At 45.4% G+C, this 24,147-nt stretch overlaps 1 protein-coding gene across 1 annotated transcript; it reads left to right on the forward strand.

The window, feature by feature from the left end:
* Positions 1 to 1,160: 1,160 nt before the first annotated feature.
* adcy8 (adenylate cyclase 8 (brain)) lies at positions 1,161 to 22,367 on the forward strand. Its single transcript, XM_053437873.1, has 13 exons — positions 1,161 to 1,177; positions 1,259 to 1,529; positions 5,934 to 6,131; positions 8,028 to 8,128; positions 8,570 to 8,771; positions 9,852 to 9,941; positions 10,465 to 10,637; positions 12,772 to 12,850; positions 15,734 to 15,892; positions 19,057 to 19,203; positions 19,762 to 19,854; positions 20,164 to 20,278; positions 20,434 to 22,367. The coding sequence occupies exons 1-13, from the start codon at positions 1,161 to 1,163 to the stop codon at positions 20,934 to 20,936; spliced, it is 2,148 nt and encodes a 715-aa protein (XP_053293848.1). The 3' UTR covers positions 20,937 to 22,367.
* The last annotated feature ends 1,780 nt before the right edge of the window (positions 22,368 to 24,147 follow it).

Consider the following 24,147-nt stretch of genomic DNA (forward strand, 5'->3'; position numbering starts at 1 on the left):
AGGTAATAAAAAGATTAGAAAATAAAGTCTGTATTTACCGAATCAAATACATCTATAATAGATAATTACATATTTATAATACTTTACAAGCTTCTTTATCATATTTAAGACGTCATTGTTTGAAGTATTTGTATAATTATTTTTCTGGATCTTTTTTGTTGTAGTGTTCTTGTGACTTTTGAGATTTGATCTGTTATTTGACTGAAACTTGACTTTTCATGTCGACAGAGTAGAAAATAAAAATACATTAATGTCAAACTCTTAAAAAAACGAAATCTCTTTCTGTGGACGATTCAGAGAGATGACTTCTTCTTCAGTTTTGTGCAGATGTTAACTTCCCTCTGGAGAAATGGGAATAAGTCTTTTTGTGAAGCCGGTGGATCGACTGGTGATGAGATGTTTTGCTGTCATTACTTTAAAATGTGTTTTTTTTTTTTTCAATCCAATGTTTCTGTTTGGCCGGAGAGGAGCCGAGGGATTAGTTCTGTCAGGTTTTAAATATCCTGCCAGCTCCTGTTGTTGAGCCAAACTGTCACCGTGACCCGTGCTCCCGATTAAACTGGGTTGTGTAACTGGGACGGATGAAGCTGTCGTTCCTCTGCTGGTCTCATCTCATCCGACTCGTCAGTCCAGGTCCAGAAGGTCCTGGACCACGAGGACCTGAGCGTGGAGCTCACAGACCTGCAGTCCTCCTCTCACTGATCAGGAGTCAGTTCACACCTGTCTCTCCCTGCTCTCCTCTGACTGAAGGCATCTCCATCCATCACCTGCTGGACTCTGGTTCTGATGCAAACCCACTTTAATGGATTTGATTTGAAATAAAACTGCAGTGACTCAAACCCTCAAACCTAAACAGACGAGTCTTAAATGAAAGGAGGTTCTGTTCTGATTGGTGTTATTACTGAGTAGAAATCATAATTCATAATCATTTTCACCTCTGCCAGCGACGAGGGGATGTTCTCACGGTCGTTTGTCTTTCTGGAGAATCAGTGGACGGGTTCTGTTTTGATTTGATTAACATGAAGGATTTATCTTTCTGTTAAATTTTGAAGATTGTGCATTTAAAAAAAAAAATTGTGAACTGCAGGAATGTGTTTTGGTGCAGAACAATGATCCGTATGTATCTGATCTCAACACATGTCGGCTGCACATGGTGATATATGTTGATAAAGTGGAGGTATGCCTTCTATCTGGTTGGTTTCATGTCATATTCATAATTTTAACTAAACTGAGAACGTCCTTCCCTGTCCCGCTCCAGACGGATCCACATCTCCAAAGCGGCTCTGGACTGCCTGAACGGGGACTACGAGGTGGAGGAGGGACACGGGAAGGACCGCAACGACTTCCTGCGGCGCCACAACATCGAGACGTTCCTCATCAAGCAGCCGGAGGAGAGCCTGCTCACGCTGCCCGAGGACATCATGAAGGACAGCGCCAGCTCGGCCGACCGCCGGGTCAGCAGCGCCACCTTCAACGAGGCGTCCTGGAGCCCGGAGCTGCCCTTCGACAACATCGTGGGGAAGCAGAACGTGAGTCCCCCCCCCCCCCTCCCCCCCCGCTGCTTCATGTCCATGTCATGTGATCTCTGCGTCAGGACGTCCGTCTCGACCACGAACTCGTCCTTCCACTGACGATTGAACTTTTAATTCTGTTCAGATATCAGGGTTAAAAAGATTGTGGGAAATTGTAACTTTTATATATAGATATTTAATTTGTTTCAACCAAACTAAAACCAATATGATGATCTTGTTCAGACTGGGATCTGACTGGGATCAGACTGAGTTGAGTTCTCACTGGGAGACGAAGGGGCTCGTTAAGATGGACGTGTCCCCGGTGCTCGTCTCAGCTGTCTCGCCCTATTTAATTTTTTATACTGGGAATGAATGGACGGCTTCAGGCGGAGAGGTTGTGTGACGGGGTAACGCATCAGAGTGTGTGTGTGTGTGTGTGTGTGTGTGTGTGTGTGTGTGTGTGTGTGTGTGTGTGTGTGTGTGTGTCTGTGTGTGTGTGTGTGTGTGTGTGTGTGTGTGTGTGTGTGTGTGTGTGTGTGTGTGTGTGTCTGCCTGTCTGTGAGGATGATGAGCTTCAGACTGTTTAAACGTCCTCCTCCGACACCACCCCCCCCCCCCCCCCCCAGAGGGATCACGTTTGGTGGTTTTTGTCTGAGCTGATTTAAAACATTATTATTAATATTAATAAACGATATGCAGAGGATGTGGATTCAAGCCGTTCAATCAAAGTACTTCTGGAAACTCGAGACTCGCTCTGTTACACAGTATTTTTGGATTTCTGGTCCATATCTTATATTAATATTTGCTCGTGGATAATGTTGTTAAGATCGGGTTAGAGTTAAGGTTGCTCTTCTCTCTGTATTTGGGTTTCTCATGTGTGACTGTATTTTGAATCGGCCTCATTGTCGAAGGTTTGTTATTATTATAACAAACAGGAAGTTTATTCAAATCTGATATCTGAGTCCGAAAATGTAGCAAATTTAGTTTTTTCTACACAAACCAGGATTTTTATTTACAATCCAATACAGAGACAGTAAACTTGTAAAAAGTGGAGAAACAAATGATGTTTGATTTGCTGTTTGGACATCGTGGTGAACACATATCTATCATTGGTGTATAGTCACAATATGAGATGATTAATCATGATTTCTCATGGATGCTGTGAAATCTGTCTGGACTCTGAGTCTGTGATGAATATGCAGACGCTGTGTTTGGTCTCCTGAGGCCACGAAGCGACAGTAAACTCTCCGTCTCCCCCCCCCGTCAGACGCAGGATATATTATCATCAGAAGAGAGAAAAAAAAAAAAATATTGAATTTTCAGTTTAAGAAATGAGGAAAAGTAAAATACCATTCGATTGGATCAGTGACGGCTCAGCAGGTCGAGTCAGAGACATGAAGACTGACAACAGGAACTTCCATTAGATGCATAGAGCGATAGAGCAACACAGAGCGACACAGAGCAACGACAGATGACTCATCTTCTTTACATAAAAACAAATGACACCCCAGACGGCTGAGATCTGCCATGAAGGAGGTTTTGTTCACAGTGACCTCCTCTCTCACAGAATCACAGAAACTCTCGTCCATCCACGACTGAGTGTCTCTGCCTCCACCTCCCTCCAGCCCGCTGTGGGCCTGCTGGTTCCCATCATGCTCCCATCATGCTCCCACTCTCCTCTCAAAGGAGGTGGTGTGTGTCCTCAGAGGAGACACTTACCCTGCGTCTGTAAACCGTGCAATCCAGACCAAAACGTTATTGGTTCATCGTCTCGATCCCTGGGTTTCAATATGGGCCCGAGCTGGTGCCGGGTCCTGGGGAGCTCCCGCTCTCTGCTCTGCTGAAGAGAATCTGTCTCAAGGTTTAAAGTGAACGCCGGCTCAATCTCCTGCAAACAGCTGATTGGGATGTGGAGTCATGAAGATTCAGAGGATCAACACGTTTTTGAAATATGTCTCAGAGCAGATCAAGATATCTCACAGGTATCAGAGAATCTAGAGCTTCACAGCAGGAGCCAGTGACATCATGAAGCTCCGGAGACAAGAAGAGACGGGTCGTCCATCTTTATTTACAGTCGTCAGTCCAGTATCTTTGCCCCCCCCCCGAAGTCCCCGAGAGTTTCAGCTCCATCTGTCCCCAGGAGACATGTGAGACATCCAGCTGATGGAAGCACTCTGACGTCCCCGTGTGCTCCAGCCCCCCCCCCCAGCCCCCGATTCCACTTGCCCTTTCCTCTGCATCATATGTTGGCATTTCCCAAAGCGGGTTGGGCTCAGTTATGAATATGTAACATGCATGTAACCCCACACAGCCCCCCCCCTCCATACAACCAGCTGGTGCTCGGGGCAGCGACGCATCGTCCAATATACACAAGAGAAATGTCAGAGATAGAAGCTCGTGCCCTTTAGACCGGGGCCTCTGTAGAGACGTCCACAACAATCCTTTGTCTAATGAAAAGCAGAACACGGCAGGAACCAGATTTCCACCAGTAGAGCCAGGATGTACTGGGCCGGTGTGAAGAGGGAGTCGAGCCAGACGGCAAACTTCTGATTCACCAGCACATCTGGTTCCCGACCCTCAGCCGAGGTCATGACCTCTGGGCAGAGATCAATAGAAGATGGACTCAGATACGAGTTCCCTGCGTCCATCTTTAAAAAGAGAAGAGTTGAACAGCTGAGACTGACGTGTGATTGGTCGTTTGGTTTCACTCTTCCCGATGTGGAGACCAGGAGACACACAGTCTGTCTCCTTTAGTCCACCATGGTGTTGTGTTTCAGTCATGGATCAACACTCAGTATAATATCCCGGCTCTTATGATTCCACACACTGCCGTCCAATTGTCTCCATTATAATGAAGCTCGTGGATGTTCTGCTCCACGTATGTTAATCATCTGACACCCGGGCCACACGTCTTCATTCATATGCAGCAGAGGTTCTGTGGAGTTCAGGTTCATCTTCAGTTCAACTCCCTCTCGTCCTAATCTCCACTGTTCAGAGACACAATGGATCATTCACATTCAGTCAACAGTCGTTTCAGAAGCAGAAACCACAGAGAGCGATGAGCAGTTTACTTTCATCTGAAATTTACTCTTTGACAAAACATGTTGATTTCCTCATATTATAAATTTGTCTGGAAATCATGTCGATCTATTTCCTGTTATGGTTGTTGTGTTTCTCGAGAACGGAAAAAGAGCCACTGCAGGTAGTTTGGGGATCTGATCAGGGGGGCTCCTAGGATTCAGGGGGCTCCTGGGCTTCCTGGGGGCTCCTAGGTTTCAGGGGGGCTCCTAGGCCTCAGGGGGACTCCTAGGATTCAGGGGGGCTCCTAGGATTCAGGGGGGCTCCTAGGCTTCAGGGGAGCTCCTATGATTCAGGGGGGCTCCTAGGATTCAGGGGGGGCTCTTAGGCTTCAGGGGGGCTCCTAGGCTTCAGGGGGCTCCTGGGCTTCAGGGGAGCTCCTATGATTCAGGGGGGCTCCTAGGATTCAGGGGGGGCTCTTAGGCTTCAGGGGGCTCCTAGGATTCAGGGGGGCTCCTAGGCCTCATGGGGGCTCCTTGGCTTCAGGGAGCTCCTGGGCTTCAGGGGGACTCCTAGGCTTCAGGGGGCTCCTAGGCTTCAGGGGGGTTCCTGGGCTTCAGGGGGCTCCTAGGCCTCAGGGGGCCTCCTAGGCTTCAGGGGGGCTCCGAGGCTTCAGGGGCTCCTAGGCGGATCGGTTCCACTCAGATGATCTTCATCACACGTTGCTCTCATCATCACTGTCATGGCTGCCGACCCAGTGGAGTGAAACCCGACATTATTTTCTCTGTTAAACTAGAAATTTGGTAATTTCTTTTATTAATGAGGTTGTTTTTCAGCAGATTATCCTCAAGCCAAAAATATTTTACTTTAGAGATTTCTTTTGGAATATTCACTGTTAAAGAAATGATATCTGAACAGTGTAGTGACCAAAGAAATGTGGAAATTCCGGGTTAGGTTCAGAGATTATTTTCCCTTTGGAGGTGAAAAGTGTTTTTCCAGGATCTGGTCGTTCTTAAAAATGTGATAAATATGCACATCTCATATTTAGTTTGTTAGTTTTTTATTTGTCAAATCTTTCCCTGGGCTGTTTTCTGAGTCCTCCACCGGCTTAATGGTTTTCATTTCCAGCGTTTCCCCTTCCAGTCCCAGATGAGGACACAAATAACCGCCCTGTTAGAACGGGTGTATTAATATTACCAGCTCCGTCACATTAGAGCAAAGTGAACGAGAGATGCATGACTCGCTTGATCCCCCCCCCCCCCCATCTCCCTATTCCCTCGTTCATCTTTCTCTTGTGTCTGTAATGAACGTGTCTGTGTCTTCATCTCATTTGTAACGTGAATGAAACAAAGGGGCGGGTTCATTCTATGTGCATGTGCTCCCCCCCCCCCCCCCCCCCCCTAGACTCTGGCTGCCCTCACGAGAAACTCGATAAATCTGCTTCCAAACCATCTCGCTCAAGCTTTGCATGTCCACTCCGGCCCCGAGGAGATTCACACGCGAATAGAGAGCGCCATCGAGTCGCGGAGTGCCGATGAGTTGAGACGAGAGCATATCAAGACTTTCTCACTGATGTTTAACGACTCCGGCCTGGAACAGAAGGTAGCTGCTGGGGCTTCAGACAGATCACTGTCCTCTTTCTGTCTCCTCCTCATATCTGCTCCCACACGAAGACTTTCAGAAGCAGAACCACATGTTTTCATATCATGAGTAAGCTGAAGGCACCTGAGATACTGTGGTGCTATCACAGACAGAATAAAAGCCGTGTTCTCTATTCTGCTGTAATTCAACGAGTCACAGACAAACATTAACGTCATAACTGAGGGAAATTGTTGAATTGATGGAAAAGAAAATATAAATGAGTTCTCCAGACTTATATTTTTCCGCTCAGCTCTCTCCCTTCATTTGAGCTGCCAGGGTGCAGAGTGTGAAGTGTGCCACAACAGAGTTATGGTTAATTCATTTTAATTTAGATGATCAATTCAGAGTTAAAAAACATATATTTTTCAATTAATAATTATGTTTTATTGTTTTATTTAAGGGGCTTATATTAAATGTGTTGAAAATAAATGTTACAGTGTCGATTCTATACCCCCCTTTAAAGACTTAGAATAGATTTAATTGCAATTACATCTTTTAAATGAAATAATGAACTTTTCATAAGCTTACATGAACAAATTAAATCAGTAATTTGCAGCTGTAAATCAGATCAAATGTAATAATAATTATTTTTTTATGTAAAATGAAATTACCTTTTTATTTATTCTTGATCCTCCCCTCTCCTGTATTCCAGTGGCACACTTCAGCCTTCATATTAATATGCATGAATAAACATGGTGACCCAAATCTTCCTCTGTGCAACATGAACAGCGTTTTTTCTTTTTAAGTTACTGTGAATATTGTCTCCAAACATTAAATCAACTTAACTATGACTCATGAGGGATTCTGGATTTACAGAAAACACAGAAATCTGCTGAGTCGTGATCTTTGGAAGCTCCTTCAGTTTACTCATGACCGGCCGTCCCTGGACTCGTCTGCAGTTCTGTGGAGGAAGTCGACTCGTTCAACTTTTCTTTTCCTTTTCTTTTTACTGGAGCAAATTGCATTCACTCAGAACGATGAAGATATCATGTATTTATCATTTATATCTCACAAATATGAGACCAAGACATTTGAATATTATGAAAACCTGAGAGGAGACTAATGTGTTATTCAATTAAACAGCCGACAGCAGTCAGGTCACAATCATCCGATTTGTCGATACAGTGAGAAAACGTCTCTGGATGTTTTTTCTTTGGTGAATGCAAAACTCTTCTGTAGCTCGTTGTTCCTGGAATAAAACAAGTTGACCTTTAAGTTGACCTTCACTTTGGCCCCTCCCATCCTCCGTGTTTGTGTTTCCCTTTGAATCCCACTTCCATCTTCAGACCTTATTTTTATTCCATTTTATTTTACTTGTTTTGGTTTGACCTCTCTTCAGTCAATTTGCAGTGATTTGCTGTTTGCCTACCTCTGATTTATATCTTCATACTTTTTGGCCAAAGTTGTGACTAAACGTGAAGCCTCCTCTTGCTAATTTCCCAGCAGCCTTTGAGAAAGAGACAGAGCGAGGACGGGGTCACAGGGGTCACGGGGTCACAGGGGTCACACGATGGAGAGTTGATGGTCGTCGGTCAATGTTTTTAATTATTGAACATTCAAATATTTGTTTTTTGGAGAAACGCTCACTCAGGTTGTGTCTCCGACTCAGCTAGCGGCTAACAGCTAGCATGGTGCTCGTTAGCTCCGCCCCCCCTCCAGGACCCACAGCCGACCCCCCCGCCTCCTGTCTCTCTCCAACGCTTGTGTCTGAACTGTTGCATGAACTGCTGCCGTGTCCTGGTGCATTTCACTGTGTTCCTTCTTCTGAGTTGTCTGAAGACGTGTTTCTCCATCTTCCCCTCTCTCTCTCTCTCTCTCTCTCTCTCTCTCTCTCTCTCTCTCTCTTCCTTGGTGCAGTACTCCCAGATGAGGGATGAGGTCTTCAAGTCCAACCTGGTCTGCGCCTTCATCGTGCTCATCTTCATCACCACCATCCAAAGCCTTCTTCCCTCTGCCAGGTAAAAATGACAGCTCCCAAACTTCATCGCCCCCTGGTGGCTGGTCACAGTCTCGGTCTTAAACCCCGTCTCCTTCATGTTAGCAGATGAGACATGAACCAAAGTAGAAAATCAATTTGAGGTTGTTCTTATCACACTGATGTTTGTTCAAGGGTTCATTATGTGACGTGTTCATGCGTCTGATAAGTTTGGTGAGTTGTTGGTACGATTCTCTGTAAACTGGATCAGTCAACATCAAATGAACATGAAGTTAAATGACATAAACCTTCAGTCTTCCTAAGAGATGAGGAAAGAAACTCTGTGTAGGGAAATATTGTATCTGGTTGAATAAAGCATGGTTTTCTTAAATATGGGAAATGAATCTACAAATGATGTGATCCTCATCTTGTTTAATGAGATATGGATGTCATTATAAGGTCTCTATTTGAATTGTGTCTGCAGAATGGTGACCATGGTGGTCCAGTTCTCCGTCCTCATCGTGCTCCACTCCTGCCTGGTCCTGGTCACGACGGCTGAGGACTACAAGTGTCTCCCTCTGGTCCTGAGGAAAACCTGCTGCTGGATCAACGAGACCTACGCCGCGAGGAACGTCATCATCTTCGTCTCCATCCTCATCAACTTCCTGGCGGCCATGATCAATATAGTGAGTCCCATTTCCAGTGGGAGGTTTCTAAATACCAAATATTTATAGAGACGAGAGTTTCCTGACTCGGCTTTGTCTGTTTTTCAAAAAATCAATGTGTGAGACACAACTGCTCGTTCATGTTTCTGGTCTTTTCTTAGAATTTAATAACAAAGAAAAATAGAGACTATTGAACACATTCATCCTCTGAGTGAAACAGAGGATATCTTATACTAAAGTTAACTGAATTTACGTTCGACTGCAAGAACTTCAAATTAAATCATCTAATTTAACCAATTCCTGCCTTAAATGACATAACATGTTAACGGACATCTGTTATGACCAATCACAAAAGGGGTCAATCACCAGGAACAGGCCCAAGGTGGCATCAAACAGAGAAGAGAGAGAGAGAGAGAGAGAGAGAGAGAGAGAGAGAGAGAGAGAGAGAGAGAGAGAGAGAGAGAGAGAGAGAGAGAGAGAGAGAGAGAGAGAGAGAGAGAGAAGCCTTTTGACCTTCACACTGAAACAGAGAAGGTCGTCTGTGTGAGTGAATTCAAACTGGAGGAAAAACTTTACCACTATTGTTAAAGTCAAAACCTTTGATTTAGCTTCTAAAGGCGGATTTTGTAAGTAAAACAAAATACAGTAGACAAAACATAGAATATCTTCAGCAAAATAAAACAGTAGTCGACATTTATTAAATTAAGAATATATGTTTTTCTGTAAAACGTTTTCAGCCGAGCAGTTCAGTCGTTGTTTCATGTTCCCGTTCACCTGAAGTTACTCTCTCTCTCTCTCTTCTCCAGATGACTCAGCACTTTGTAGATTAAAGCTAAACTCTCACTAACAATGTGTCACTTCCTGTAGAGCAGGAAGAAGAGTTTTTCCCTAACAAACTAGACAACAACTCCAGTAACACACTGATTTAGAGATTACAGATTTTTATTCTCTTCGAGGTCACACACCCGCGCATAGTTGAATCTCTCAAACGAGCATCTTGAAAGATTTAAAGAATTGATGGAAAGATGCATGAAGGGAGATTCTGGGTATTTTCCTGCTGATCCCACAAAACCACTGATCCTCCCTGTTGGTCCCTCACAGCTGTGGTGCGACTTCGACAAGTCCAGCACCTTCAGGAACCAGACCTTCAACGAGTCGGCCTCCGTCCCCGACATCTGCTTCTACCCAGAGGTACCAGTCAGGTCCATCTGTTGTGTTGTTGTGTTTTCACTTCTTGCGACAGCGGCAAAATGATAAATGAAAAATTCTGGACATCTGGTGGCACCCGGAGGGAGGGAGGTCGACTGATGGAGCCGTCAGGACGTCACAGGGAAACAGCCGCTCTGTTATTCTGCTCACACAATGAGAAGCTAATTGATGGACTCGACATTCTCACTGCTCCGAGCTCGGTGTGTGAGTCGCGTGTCGCTGCGTCTACACAAACGTGTTCCCTGCAGAGTCCAGCCAGCTTGTGTGTGTGTGTAAACCAGAGCTGTGTTCATGTGGGTTTACTAGTGCGTGATAAATAATAGTTGTGTACAGTCGGTCCAACTAAACATTTAGAAATAGACAATATTTGCATACTGACATTAACATCTTAGTTTAGCTGAATAAGAAACTACTTCGAAGTCTGAATCAAATGTCAAAGCACTGGTTTAGAGACCAGTACAGTCCATGGACCCAGTGATGAACAGGTATTTGTTCTGTCTCCCAGTACTTCGTGTTCACCGGGGTCCTGGCGATGGTGACCTGTGCCGTGTTCCTGCGGCTGAACTCGGTGCTGAAGCTGGCGGTGCTGCTGGTGATGATCGCCATCTACTCACTGCTGACGGAGGCTTTCTACACCTCTCTGTTCATCCGCTATGACGCCCTGCACCACAACACACAGTGAGTGACCCTGACCCACACAGTGAGTGACCCTGACCCACACAGTGAGTGACCCTAACCCACACAGTGAGTGAGCCTGACCCACACAGTGACTGACCCTAACCCACTGAGTGAGTGACCCTAACCCACACAGTGAGTGAGCCTGACCCACACAGTGAGTGAGCCTGACCCACACAGTGAGTGACCCTAACCCACACAGTGAGTGACCCTAACCCACACAGTGAGTGACCCTGACCCACACAGTGAGTGACCCTAACCCACACAGTGAGTGAGCCTGACCCTAACCCACACAGTGAGTGACCCTAACCCACACAGTGAGTGACCCTAACCCACACAGTGAGTGACCCTAACCCACACAGTGAGTGACCCTGACCCACACAGTGAGTGACCCTAACCTACACAGTGAGTGACCCTAACCCACACAGTGAGTGAGCCTAACCCGCACAGTGAGTGACCCTAACCCTAACCCACACAGTGAGTGACCTTAACCCACACAGTGAGTGACCCTAACCCTAACCCACACAGTGAGTGACCTTAACCCACACAGTGAGTGACCCTAACCCTAACCCACAGAGTGAGTGACCCTAACCCTAACCCACACAGTGAGTGACCTTAACCCACACAGTGAGTGACCCTGACCCACACAGTGAGTGACCCTAACCCTAACCCACACAGTGAGTGACCCTGACCCACACAGTGAGTGACCCTAACCCACACAGTGAGTGACCCTGACCCACACAGTGAGTGACCCTAACCCACACAGTGAGTGACCCTAACCCTAACCCACACAGTGAGTGACCCTGACCCACACAGTGAGTGACCCTAACCCTAACCCACACAGTGAGTGAGCCTGACCCACACAGTGAGTGACCCTGACCCACACAGTGAGTGACCCTGACCCCCACAGAGAGTGACCCTGACCCACACAGTGAGTGACCCTGACCCACACAGTGAGTGACCCTAACCCACACAGTGAGTGACCCTGACCCACACAGTGAGTGACCCTGACCCACACAGTGAGTGACCCTGACCCACACAGTGAGTGACCCTAACCCACACAGTGAGTGACACTAACCCACACAGTGAGTGACCCTAACCCACACAGGGAGTGACCCTGACCCCCACAGAGAGTGACCCTAACCCACACAGTGAGTGACCCGGACCCACACAGTGAGTGACCCTAACCCACACAGTGAGTGACCCTGACCCCCACAGAGAGTGACCCTAACCCACACAGTGAGTGACCCTAACCCTAACCCACACAGTGAGTGACCCTAAGGGCCCGACACGTCCAGCTGGGTCAAAGGTCCCGAGGCTGAATCTGTCAGAGAATCACAGAGGAATCTGTCCTCACCCGTCCTCTTCAGGACACACCAGGGAGACACATTGACCTTTTCACTGCACGTAAATGCTGCAAATGTGAGAAACTCATCTTGTAGGCGTCCTGGGATTTAGCACAGTGACCTTTACGTCCTGAGCAGCTGAGCGTGAGCGGTTGAGAAAGAGAAAAGCAGCGTTCAGCCTTCGAGCTGAGGTTTGTGTAGAGGCTGAAGTAAGAAGGAGGTCGTCTCTTTAGAGCCTTCAGGGAGACGGAGGGTGGAGATGAGACAGAGACAGGTGGAGACGACTGTGTCTCATGTCTGGGTCACGGTGGCAGCAGGTTGAACAAGGATCATAATCACAGGTTGATTGTTTACATCGAGTTTTCTGGTTCCATCTTTTTTGTTATGGTTCGGGGTTAAGGCGTGAAAGAGCCCTAAAGGTCACACTCCACTTAAACCATTTTAACATGTTAAATCTATTCCCTGAGGACTTGATAGGTGGCTGTGATAAATCTCACGTTTAATGGTGTTTAATGAAGAATTTAAAATGGAATCCACAGGTCACAACGTTTCAAAGTATAATTTAAATTGTGTTAAAAGGTATTGATAAAAGTGTAAAAGATAAATCTATAATACAAAGATTTGCAACCCAAACACTGTTTAGTGTAATAATGTCTTTTTGTTTTCCATCACCAGATACATTTTATGAGCTGTAGCATTGACCAGAGGAGCTTGTATCTAAATCTTCTTCCAGATGAATCTTGGTGGATGAGGGGAGATTAAATATCATCTCACTGTTCTTCTCCCGACAGGAACTTCCTGGGAACTAAAGAGACGTCTCTGCTCCTCATGGCCATGTTCCTCCTCGCGGTGTTCTACCACGGGCAGCAGGTGAGACCAGCAGACGTTTAGCAGAAGAAACTTAATCTTCACATGCAAACCAGAACGAGACCTGAACTTAGAACCCCTCAGAGACCACAGCTGTCACATCACAAAACCCCTTCTGGATTATCTCACTGTAAAGGACATGTTGGAAAATGGAGGCCGTCGTGTTTGCAGACTATAAATAGAAATGTTGGATTTTTACTTTAAATGCTAATAACTAATAAATAACAGAGAGGAAACGATGCAGCATCATCCTTGTTTCTATGCAGATGACTAATTAGCGTTAGCAGCTAACGTGAAGTAACGATGACTGAAGATAAACAGACGACCTCAGTCCTGAAGCTGGTCAAACACAAACAGGACAAATTAATACTTAACATGTTATTCCTAACGAAATTTGCGTGTTATTAATTTATAATATATTTTTACAGGTTTTGCTTGATAAGAGGTGGAAAACGAATTCGTAGCAGTCATTGCGATTTAGTCTGAGGTTTAAAATCATTGATTCTTTTATTTGATTCCAAGTTTGAAAAGTTCTCTTCTCTCTTCGTCCTGTGTGATTTCCTGTGATTAGACTCACAGCAGGTGTTATGTTCGTCTCCTGCAAAATCCTTTTCATATTCACATTATTCACATTGACTAATACGTGAAGTGATGAATTTAAAGTCTTTCACGATCATTTTACAGACATGGTTCCACCAGCACCAGAACAACAGGTGTTACAGAATCAAACACTCGGAGATGAGGAATGATTGGCTATAATAAATAATATTTAACTACTATTATTACTATTTAATTTATAACACAAGTTTAGCACTTTTCATATTTATAATGTTTTATTGACTTACCTAACCTTTTAGCTTTGAAAAATACCAACATAACCAGTAGAGGATCGTTTCTGCTGCAGCGGTCAAAGAGTTACACAACTCACTTCTGACTTTTAAGCAACTCACAAACAACAAGCTGCTTGAACCGAAGCACAATATGAACTGAATTTAAATTCCCATTGGTCGCCATCATTAATTCAACACGGTGTTTTCGGTTCAAGCAGCGTTTGACCTCTGAACTCTGGTGCGTGAGCTCAACACCGATCAACCGATGAAGAAACGTGAGGTGACAAAACCAAACGCTGGAATAATAATTCATCATCTGTTGTGTGTCTGGAGAACGAGGAGGTTCAGTCCTTTGCAGCCGAGCACTCACAGCTCCGTCCTCCATTGTGTAGCGAACCCAGCGTGTGAAACACGAGTCCGAGCTTCTCTCAGCGGAGACGTTAAGTGATCGTGTTGTGTTGTGAAGAAGGAGCCAATTAGAGCAGAGACACACTCACTCCTTTATTCTTCTTCAGCCTCTTTCATTACGAGAAGCTCGCTCTCATTTGTGCTTGTTACATGTGAGTGATTGTTCAACGTCCTCACAGCGTTTCACGTGTGATGTCCACAACCCACAGAACACACGTTTTACATTCATATCACGTACACAACAAGATGCAGGTTGTTGTTGTTTACACCTTCACTTTCTGGTGAGTTTTGTGTTTCCACACGCAGCAGATGAAACTAAACCAGAGACCTGGTGAATAATGAACCAATGACATCAGAGCCCAGAAACCAGATGAGGTCGTTCCTCATGAACGCGACTTCCTGTCACAACAGTAATTACATTATCAAGCACGGTGAACATTTCATTACAAGGAGACAAGGCTCTTATTATACCACACTTTTGTTATATTGAAATAATGATAAGATCAGAATACTGATCAGAGTTGAAATGTAACGGCAGCAGTAGCATAAGGAGAAATCTAATTTATTAATTAAAGAGACGTAAAGCTACTATTTAAATGTCTAAATATAGAAACAACAACTACATGTTGTGTGTGTACCTTTAGAAACCAATTGGTTTGCTTCATGCTCGCTGCACGCTAGAGGTGAATGGGGCTGATCCCAGGTCTGATTCAACCCTCCTGACAGTCACAGGGATGTGGCCATTGACTTCAGATTGGAACCAATTATCTGGTCAAATGTCAGCAACTGGTCTGGAGACGATTTGTTAATCGAAGACTCGTGGAGCCATTTAGAAAGAACGTGTCACCCTAACCCTAACCCGGGAAAATGTTTAATAATATAATAATGATATTGAAAATGCAGATCCCGCACATTTTCAATATCATCATTATATTATTAAACATTTTCCTCCTTCTCCTACAAGCACACACTAATGTATTCAAATGACTTTGTATGAATTGTTCATTAAGTAAAGCAATTTGTGTTTCTTATTAGAATCCTTCAGATTGATCTCACTCGTGTTCCATAATTGATCCAACCTTCAACAGATCTTTTAATTTAGCCGCTCATTCCAGAACCGAAGCTTCGGCCTTTTCATCATCTGAATTATATCAACGGACTTTCTCCTGAGAGTTGGTTCATTTGTTTGAGTGATGACGTAACGAGCAGAGTCATAGATCGTCCCGGGAAGTCAGAGAAGGGGTGAGAGGGAAATAAGGATTTGGGATTTTCAGGTCTTCAGAGGCTTCAGAGGAAAAGGGATTCTGTGTTTCCCACTTTATTTGGCTCTGTGAAGAATCTGTGCCTGGACACAAGACGGACAGATGTTACAAAGATATTAAAAATGATGATCATTCAAATAAATGGAGTAAAGACGGAGGCATGGGAGACGGAGGGATTTAAATATTTCGGAAAGCAGTGCAGCAGCAAGGATCATTGAAAAGAAGGAACATGAAAACATGAATTATTCTCAGATGTTCACGTGGACCTTCAGCGTCTGATTCAAGGTTTTAAAAGAATGAAAGATATGGAAGATAAATTCCCTTTAAGCAGAGTAGAAGTATAACTTCTGCACTAACATCTGTTCTCATATTTCTGTTGTGTCCAGTTGGAGTACACGGCTCGACTGGACTTCCTGTGGCGCGTCCAGGCCAAAGAGGAGATCAACGAGATGAAGGAGCTGCGAGAGCACAACGAGAACATGTTGAGGAACATCCTGCCCAGCCACGTGGCGCGCCACTTCCTGGAGAAGGACCGGGACAACGAGGTCGGTGCAAAGCTTCTCTAACACCGACACACTTCAGACAAACTTAGAGAGGCTGGTGAAGACAAAACACAATCACACTCATCTTTTCATGGGTCGTCTGGTTGGATTTTCCATCGGCTCAATATCAAATTTCAAATGTGAGGACCTCCAAGACTCTGTGAAGTGCGTCTCCATCAGCATGACCATGTGACATCACCTGTTTACATATCGTGAAATAACTAATTATAACCAAACTTATCATAAACAGTTGAACGTGAGTGAGTAAAATTTGATTATAACAGACGAAGTTATGGACATAACTACAGAACAGAAAGATATGACCCCACCTCCAGGTGGCGTCCCGGCCGTCGAGCTCATTGGGTCAGATCTCAGCTCAGAGTTTTTATACAGCAACACCTGGTCTCACACATCTGAACCAGAGACCTGTTCCTGAAGCTTCCTTCATTACAACTCATTCTCTGAGCCTCCATGTTCCAGCCTGTGAAGAAAAGGCTCAGTAATTGCTTTTTAAACAACTGTACAGAGAGAGAGAGAGAGAGAGAGAGAGAGAGAGAGAGAGAGAGAGAGAGAGAGAGAGAGAGAGAGAGAGAGAGAGAGAGAATTGGTGAGGTGGTTCATTCAGCCGGAAACTGTGGCAGAGCAGGGGGGTGGGGGGTCTCTCTCTCTTCTGGCTGCATGCATTTTGATTTGATTTTAATAACACGTTGTCAGTCAGCAGAAGAGAACTCATTGATTTGTCTCTCCATCAGTGACTCAGCTGCAGAGAGTCGAGCTCACTGAGTTTCTCTGGTTCTTCTGCCTCCTTGCTTTTGTACTTTGGGGGGGGGGGGGGGGTATACTTAAAGGAGAGCCAGGAATATTTGGGGTGGTGCTGATTGGTCGAGGACTCCACTCAAGTATTTTAATTCTTAATCAACCTCGAGACGAGCTCGTGAAATGTGTCTTTAAATTGAGTTTTAAATAAACTTATTTTCTTCTCGTGCTCGTTTCTTTTCCGGCGTCGACTCCAATCAGCAGATTAGTGAATCTTGATCGAGCACATTATGATTTCAATCTTTTTCTTTTGTTATTGTATAATCCTCTTCATCACCATCATGAGAACGTGGTCACGATGTCACGTGACATCAGCACCCAGCAGCTGAGGTGGAAGAGATTTGACCTTCAACTAAAACACATCAGACAAAGTGACCTCGTGGTGATGAAGAGGAGAAGATAGAGGATCCAGACTCATTAGGATTTATTCTCTAAACTTTGGTTCCAACTTTCATACCAATCCACCCGATGGACGTCTGGATATTTAAGTTTGGACCAAAGTGTCAGAGCTGCTGACAGTGGGAAATAAAACTATTGGATTTAATGAGATTTAAAGAGATAACGAGCTTAAAAGTGTGGAAAGTTAAAGGCTGGTTGATAACTCGACTCTCAGCAATTAAGATAAAGACGGAGTTGACTTTGAGATAAATCCATTTAAATATTCATCACCAGGGACTAATATTCAAAAATAAAACAGGACAAGTCTTCAGCTGCTCGTTCTGATTCGTCCTCCTCACGGACGACTCGATGAGAACCGATTGTCCCGGTCAGCAGGGAGGACGCTTGTCCCACGCTGGGGTCAAACCGTCTCATTGTCCCCGTCGGGCTCCGTCTTTATCGACTCCTCCCATCTCCTGTCGTCTCCCCAACAAAAGACGAGAACCACTGAATTATGAATGTCACGAGAGGAGAGCTGATATCATTCTGCTCCCGATGCCTGATCCTAATTAAAAAGGACACGATTAAAAATGCATCCATCAGGAGAGGTCGGGTCCTAATCACTCGTTACATTATTAATCAGGCTGTTTATTGTTCCGTGATTTAGATACTGCACTGGGTTATTAATAGGCTGCTGCGCCCTGAAGAGGTGTTGATGATCTCTGGAATTAATCAGGCTGCAGAGACGAGTGTCACTGATATCAGCTTCTTCACTCTGAGGTATGGTTCAGGGTTTTACTCCTGGATTCACAGCAGATGTCTCAGGGCAGGAGGACAGGTTCTCTGCTGCAGCTGAGGAGCAAGAAGACGGGCGTCCAACATGTCTCACTCACTTTACTCTACAGATTCTAGACCCTCGTGTAGAAAATTCTCCTGAGGCCTGAGCCTTCCTGAGGGAAAGAGACTAGAACCAACAACCGACTGGATCCTTAAAGAGAAGTGGAGACGAACCGAGAAATTAAATCAGTTTGACTTTTCTCAACTTTCACTTTGAGGCTTTGACATTTGACTGAGCTCATTAAGCTTTTATAATGTCAGTGGTGATGTCACAGTAAAGGCAGGGGCTTATATTCATAAGCGTGTAATTACATTAAAATAAGTCAAGTAGAATACAGAGCAGAGAGAGAGGGAGGAGAGAGAGAGGGGGAGAGAGAGAGAGAGGGTGACAGAGAGAGAGAGAGAGAGAGAGACAGACAGACAGACAGACAGACAGACAGACAGAGAGAGAGACACAGAGAGACAGACAGACAGACAGATAGAGAGAGAGAGGAGAGAGAGAGAGCCTGACCTCTCATGAATTATGGATCTGGGAGGTTGAACTCTGGACGTTATGTTTACCGACAACTTATTCAAACATTCCTCGAGGACACGGTTCATCTCTGCACGTGGTGTTAGTCTGTGTGAACCCATTCAGTGGACCTGCTGCTGCTGGGACATGTGTCAACACTGCCCCCCAGAGGAGGACACGGTGTAGTGTGGCTGCACCTTCACCTGCTGCAACACACAGTTCAGAACCAGTATCAACCAGTTTGATGCAACGTGCACACGAGACTGAACCAACATGTAAACATGAGCTGAAAGACACACAAGCAGAACTTCTATTGTGAAGTAAAGACAATTTAACACTTATTTAGGTCTTTTATTTGTAGTTTCAGACGGTTAGTGTGAGCTGACACCCCCCCCTGTCTCTTTCTGTCCACATGTTCAATGTCCTTGAGTAAGATACTGAACCCAAACTCCACGATGGTGGGACCAGCAGCTACACACAGTGTTAGTGTGTGTGTATGAATGAGTGAATGAACCTCAGGTTAACTGTTTTCTAACAACGTGTGGAAGTCTAGGTATTAAGTGGAGGTATTAAAACATATGAACCCATGACAGTAGCCTTCCCTCCGTGTTGTGCCCCCCCTCAGGAGCTCTACTCTCAGTCCTATGACGCCGTGGGGGTGATGTTCGCCTCCATCCCGGGCTTCGCCGACTTCTACTCGCAGACCGAGATGAACAACCAGGGAGTCGAGTGCCTGAGGCTGCTCAACGAGATCATCGCCGACTTCGACGAGGTGAGAGAGCGGGACTTTGAAGTTCACCCTCTTCTTCTTCTTCTTCTTCTACTTCAGCTCAACGTCAATCTTCAGATTTATTTGATTCCACATTTTTCTTCCTGGTTTCTGTCAAAAGCAAAAAAAACAACTGCAAGAACCCAAATTTGAACAAGAAACCTTGATCTCTCTGATGTTATATTAATTAAAATCAATGTCATAGAAGAAGAAGAAGAAGAAGAGGAAGCAGCTGCAGTCTTCACCTCCGACGATCTAATGTTTGAACCACGAGGATGTACATTTGGTGCATTTTAACTAGTGGAGTACTGTGGAGTACTGTAGTATTGTGGAGTAGGGTGGAGTACTGCACCTGAAGGGGGGAAGTTGGTAGTCTGGAATCTCAACAGTGTTTTAAAAAAGTGCACTCACATATTTTCCCCTTGTTTCTCAGACCCTGTGTGTTTATGAGGATCCAGTTCTCTGAGATGACTCAGCTGATTTCACGAGACCCGTCTGTTTGCTGCAGATATGACGCGTCATCAGAAAAATAAACTGTCCCCCATGTTCCCGCTCTCACAGCTGCTGGGCGAGGACCGGTTCCAGGACATCGAGAAGATCAAGACGATCGGCAGCACCTACATGGTCGTGTCCGGTCTGTCGCCTGAGAAACAGGTGAGCTCCTCACCTGACCTGAGATCAGCTGTGGTCACCTGCTGTGTGCAGCCTGCAGGCAGCACCAGCTGACTCAGAGGCTGCATGCATTGTTTGTATTCTGTGGCAAACCACTGCAGCACTAGAAACAGAAGTACGCCCCCTAGCGGTGGCTCTGTGTACTGACATGTGGGTGGTGAACGTCCTGCAGCTCGGGCAGTCGGGTTAAATCCTGTTTTCTGTGTCACGTCACCGCAGGCCGCCTCATGTCCCTCGAGTGACTCGAGTCATGACGCTCAGCAGACTCACACTCTCCTCTGCCTTCCACAGCAATGTGAAGATAAATGGGGGCACTTGTGTGCGTTGGCAGACTTTGCCATCGCCCTCAACGAGAGCATCCAGGAGATCAACAAGCACTCCTTCAACAACTTTGAGCTGAGGATCGGTAAGAGGGCTTCCTCCTTCAGGGAGACAGTCATTGTTTTGATTTGAATCTGAGTTTTATCTTTTATATCCACAGAGTATTATATCCACGTGTCAAACATAGAGACATTGTGTAACATGCAGTTGTCTAACCAATCCCTTGTGTGACTTTGGAAGGTATGGCTCACGGCTCGGTGGTGGCGGGTGTGATCGGTGCCAAGAAGCCTCAGTACGACATCTGGGGGAAGACGGTGAACCTGTCCAGCCGGATGGACAGCACGGGCGTGAGCGGCCGGATCCAGGTGCCGGAGGAGACCTGCACCATCCTCAAGGGGCGTGGCTTCGCCTGTGAGTACCGGGGGGAGATCTACGTGAAGGGCATCAGCGAGCAGGAGGGCAAGATCCGGACGCACTACCTGACGGGCCGGGTGCAGCCCAACCCGCTCATCATGCAGCCGCGCAAAATCACCGGGCAGTACTCGCTGCCGGCCGTGGTGCTCAGCCTGGTGCAGTCTCTCAACCGGCAGAAGCAGAAGCAGATCCTCAACGAGAACAACAACTCGGGCATCTTGAAGGGCCACCACCACTACAACCGCAGGACGCTGTTAGCGCCCGGCTGCTCCGAGGCGGGGGGGGCGGGGCATCACGCCGAGGTGGCTGATAAGACTGAGCTGTCCTGAAGAGCAGACTGGAGCTTCGGTTCCATGCAGGTTTCTCTGAGGCAGAGATGCTCTTCAGGCAAAGATAATCCCAGTGGTTGAGTGAGGACCTCAGTGGGTGCAGCTAATGAACACTGGTTTTTCTGACGCAGTAATGTTAGCACACGTCCACGATAGAGCAGCTGGTGAAAGTTCTTCAGGAGTCGTAAGTTTCTCACAACCTGGTTCCAGATTCTCAACTAACAACCGACCAATCAGAGCGTTGTAGGCTTTGTTATCAAGACGTTATGGAACCAGAGCTGAAAGCCTCAGAAGGTTCAGAGGTCTGGATCAGAGCAGTTTATCTGAACTCACAGTGACTCAACAGGACGATGGAATCCATGACTAGGTCTGTGCAAAACCTTTGAAGCTTTCCAGACCTAATGATGGTTCTCCAGAGAAAGACCCCCCCCCCCCGTCCTGCAGGTCTATGTAGGGTCTCTCACACACTGTAGAATCATCTGAGTCCAGCAGGCCTCACACGTAGTTATGATTGAGCTGGATCCCTTTGGTTCCACGTGGGACATCTCAAATTTTAAAAAGAGGAAATTAATCTCATGCTGCAACTTGCATCTTGTAAATTTGATGAATTTGAAAATTCGGTGTCAAACAGGCAGACGAGAAGAGTTCAAGATCTTTAAAACCTCTTTGGAACAGGAGTTGTACAAATATGCAAATACGCAGACAAGCAGGTCCCGGGTGAAAGGTACTTTATGTTGATTTGTCCTCGAGCAGCACGATGGGACAGTGTTTGTTTGTGTGGGTCCTCGTTGTGTGTCCCTGTGATTTCTTCCCAGTTTCATGAAGCTCCACAGATCTGCAGAAACACCAGAGATCCCAGCAGTGCACCAGCAGACACACACAACATGAAGGCTGCCAGCCAGTTTCTATGGATGTAAACAATGCAGGTTACCAGCTCAACACAAACTGGTCTGATGCAGTCAGCGAGTTCATTAGATCTCAAGGATACACACCATGAATGTAAACACAGTGTTTACAGGAAGCCTCCACAGGCGCCTGTAGGAGGCTGATGAGAACCTGAGCTGGTTCCTCTGAAGCCAGTGAGCTTCTCTCTCAACGTTATGCATATCAGGGAGGAGAGAATGCACTGGTTTCATTCCTCCAGGTTTCCCAGTTAGCCGGACTTCTTCCACTGAGGTGTAACTCAACCAAAGTGATTATTCCAGTCTCCTGAATCAACTCTGCTTCTGATGAATGTTTGTAGAACTGAAACTCCACTTTGTTCCTGAAGGAGGAGCCGGTGTGGAGGAGCGAGGGCGGGACTGGATCACACGCCCTCACCTGTTCGATGTTCGATTCCCTCAGACTGTCTGACGTTCCTCCGCTCGTGTCCACTTCCTGTTTTTACGTCCCCGTCCAGACCCAGAGACCCGTTCCCACTCGGACCCCCGCCCGGTGTTGATGTTTCTTTTTTGTATTTCTTTTATATATGACAACACAATAAAAAGGGGTCTAATTTTGTATACATGGCACGAGTCTGGTTCTTTATTCAGTCACATGGTTGATGTTTGAAGGTTTATGTTTTAGATTTGCAGATGATGTAAAATGTCTGGTGGTAGAAATCTAAATACAAGTTGACGTCTTTGTGCTCTACATGTTAAACTACTTATTTTCATCCTGGACTCTCTTGGACATTTCACCAGGGGTCAGCAGGAAAAGTTCCAGGAAATATCTGGAGCAGAAATAAACAAATTGGCTCTAATGAGAAGCATATCAATGTACAGCAGCTTTACCCAAGAAGAGCATGCTGTGTTACAGTTATAGATAGATATATATATAGATATAGATATAGATAATCTTTTTACAGGATCTTTAAAAGCGTCTCCAGGGTCCCAGATTTTAAAAGAACCTGCGTGGATTCAATAAGCTCTAACCATCCTGGGGCGCTCAATGTGTTTCAATGTGAAACGGATATGAAATAAAAAATTGATTTGCTGTGAGATACACATTCATCATGCCAGTGGGTGGTAAGCAGAGACTATTGTTATACATTTTTGCAGAGACGGATGCATTTAGTGTCGTTGATTTTCACTTCGACAGAGTTAAGATAAAATCAAAGCTGTAAAAGCTGCATAACTGACCTCAGACCAGCAGCAGCTGTCATCTCCACACCAGAGGAGGAAACCTGTCGCCTCCTTCTCCTCCAATCACAGACGAGTCCGAGTCAGACGAGCGTGAAGAGGAGAAGAATCTGGAACTGAAGCAGGCTCCTGCAGGACGTCTCCAGACCATCTGGACTCTGACTGATGGTTGATTATCTGAAGTGGACCTGATCATCTGGACTCTTCAGCTCAGTGAGAACAGACGCTCGGTTCTCAGGTAGAACTTAAAGGAATCAGGAATCCTGATTAGTAGTTTTGTTGAATTTAGTTTGACATGTAAGTGAGTTGTTGAGCTGCTCGACTGCACTTTCATCAGAGATATCAAACCCCTGAGTCTGGACATTTGAGGCCTCAACGCATCAGACTTCTGTTGTGTGGGATGACGCGGGTTCAAATCCTTCAGCCAGTGGACAGTTGGTGTAAGATGAGCAACAAGCCGCCGGTCAGATCTGTTTTTAATAAACAGGATCTGGAGTTTTAAACAGACGTCCTCAGGAGACACCACCTACAGAACTGGGAAAGGCAGATGACTCGGTGCAACCACATTTTCCTGAAACAAATATCAACAGTAGAATATAATTGTGAAGTTTTGTGAATAAACCCCAAATGTTTTTTAACTGACGCTCAGATGTGCAGATCAACAAACTAAATTATTTCTTTGCAAAAAAGGATATTTATGTCAACATGCTCACGACAAAGCAAAAAGATGATCAGCTTCAAATTGTTCCTTCTCATGATTCTGATGAACATTGTGATGAAGTGATGATATCGAAACTCTAACCCTAGCCCAATTTAATTATTAACCTTTTGTCCTGAATCCTAGGTACTCTTCTAATATACAAAGTGTTCTAGTTTTTATATTTATCTGTAAACATGACAGTAAACATGAGTAATTAGAAAGATCAAAGAAGTAGACAATAATATTCAAACACAAATAATGGCAGCTTCACAAGCAGGTTTGAAAAAAGAATGAACAACATTTAGCATCTAAAAGGAGACACACGTGTTACCACAGGCAGTGTGTTAACATCTCCACTAGATGGCAGCAGACACCCAGTCAGTGTCGTGCA

The sequence above is a fragment of the Pleuronectes platessa genome, chromosome 13, assembly GCF_947347685.1.
Source record: "Pleuronectes platessa chromosome 13, fPlePla1.1, whole genome shotgun sequence".
Classification (NCBI taxonomy): Eukaryota; Metazoa; Chordata; class Actinopteri; order Pleuronectiformes; family Pleuronectidae; genus Pleuronectes; species Pleuronectes platessa.

Coding starts and splice junctions, on each gene's coding strand:
- adcy8 (XM_053437873.1), top strand. Junction 1,530..5,933: donor ACATCGTGGGGAAGCAGAAC/GTGAGTCCCCCC, acceptor CCCCCCCCCTAG/ACTCTGGCTGCCCTCACGAG. Junction 8,129..8,569: donor AGCCTTCTTCCCTCTGCCAG/GTAAAAATGACA, acceptor TTGTGTCTGCAG/AATGGTGACCATGGTGGTCC.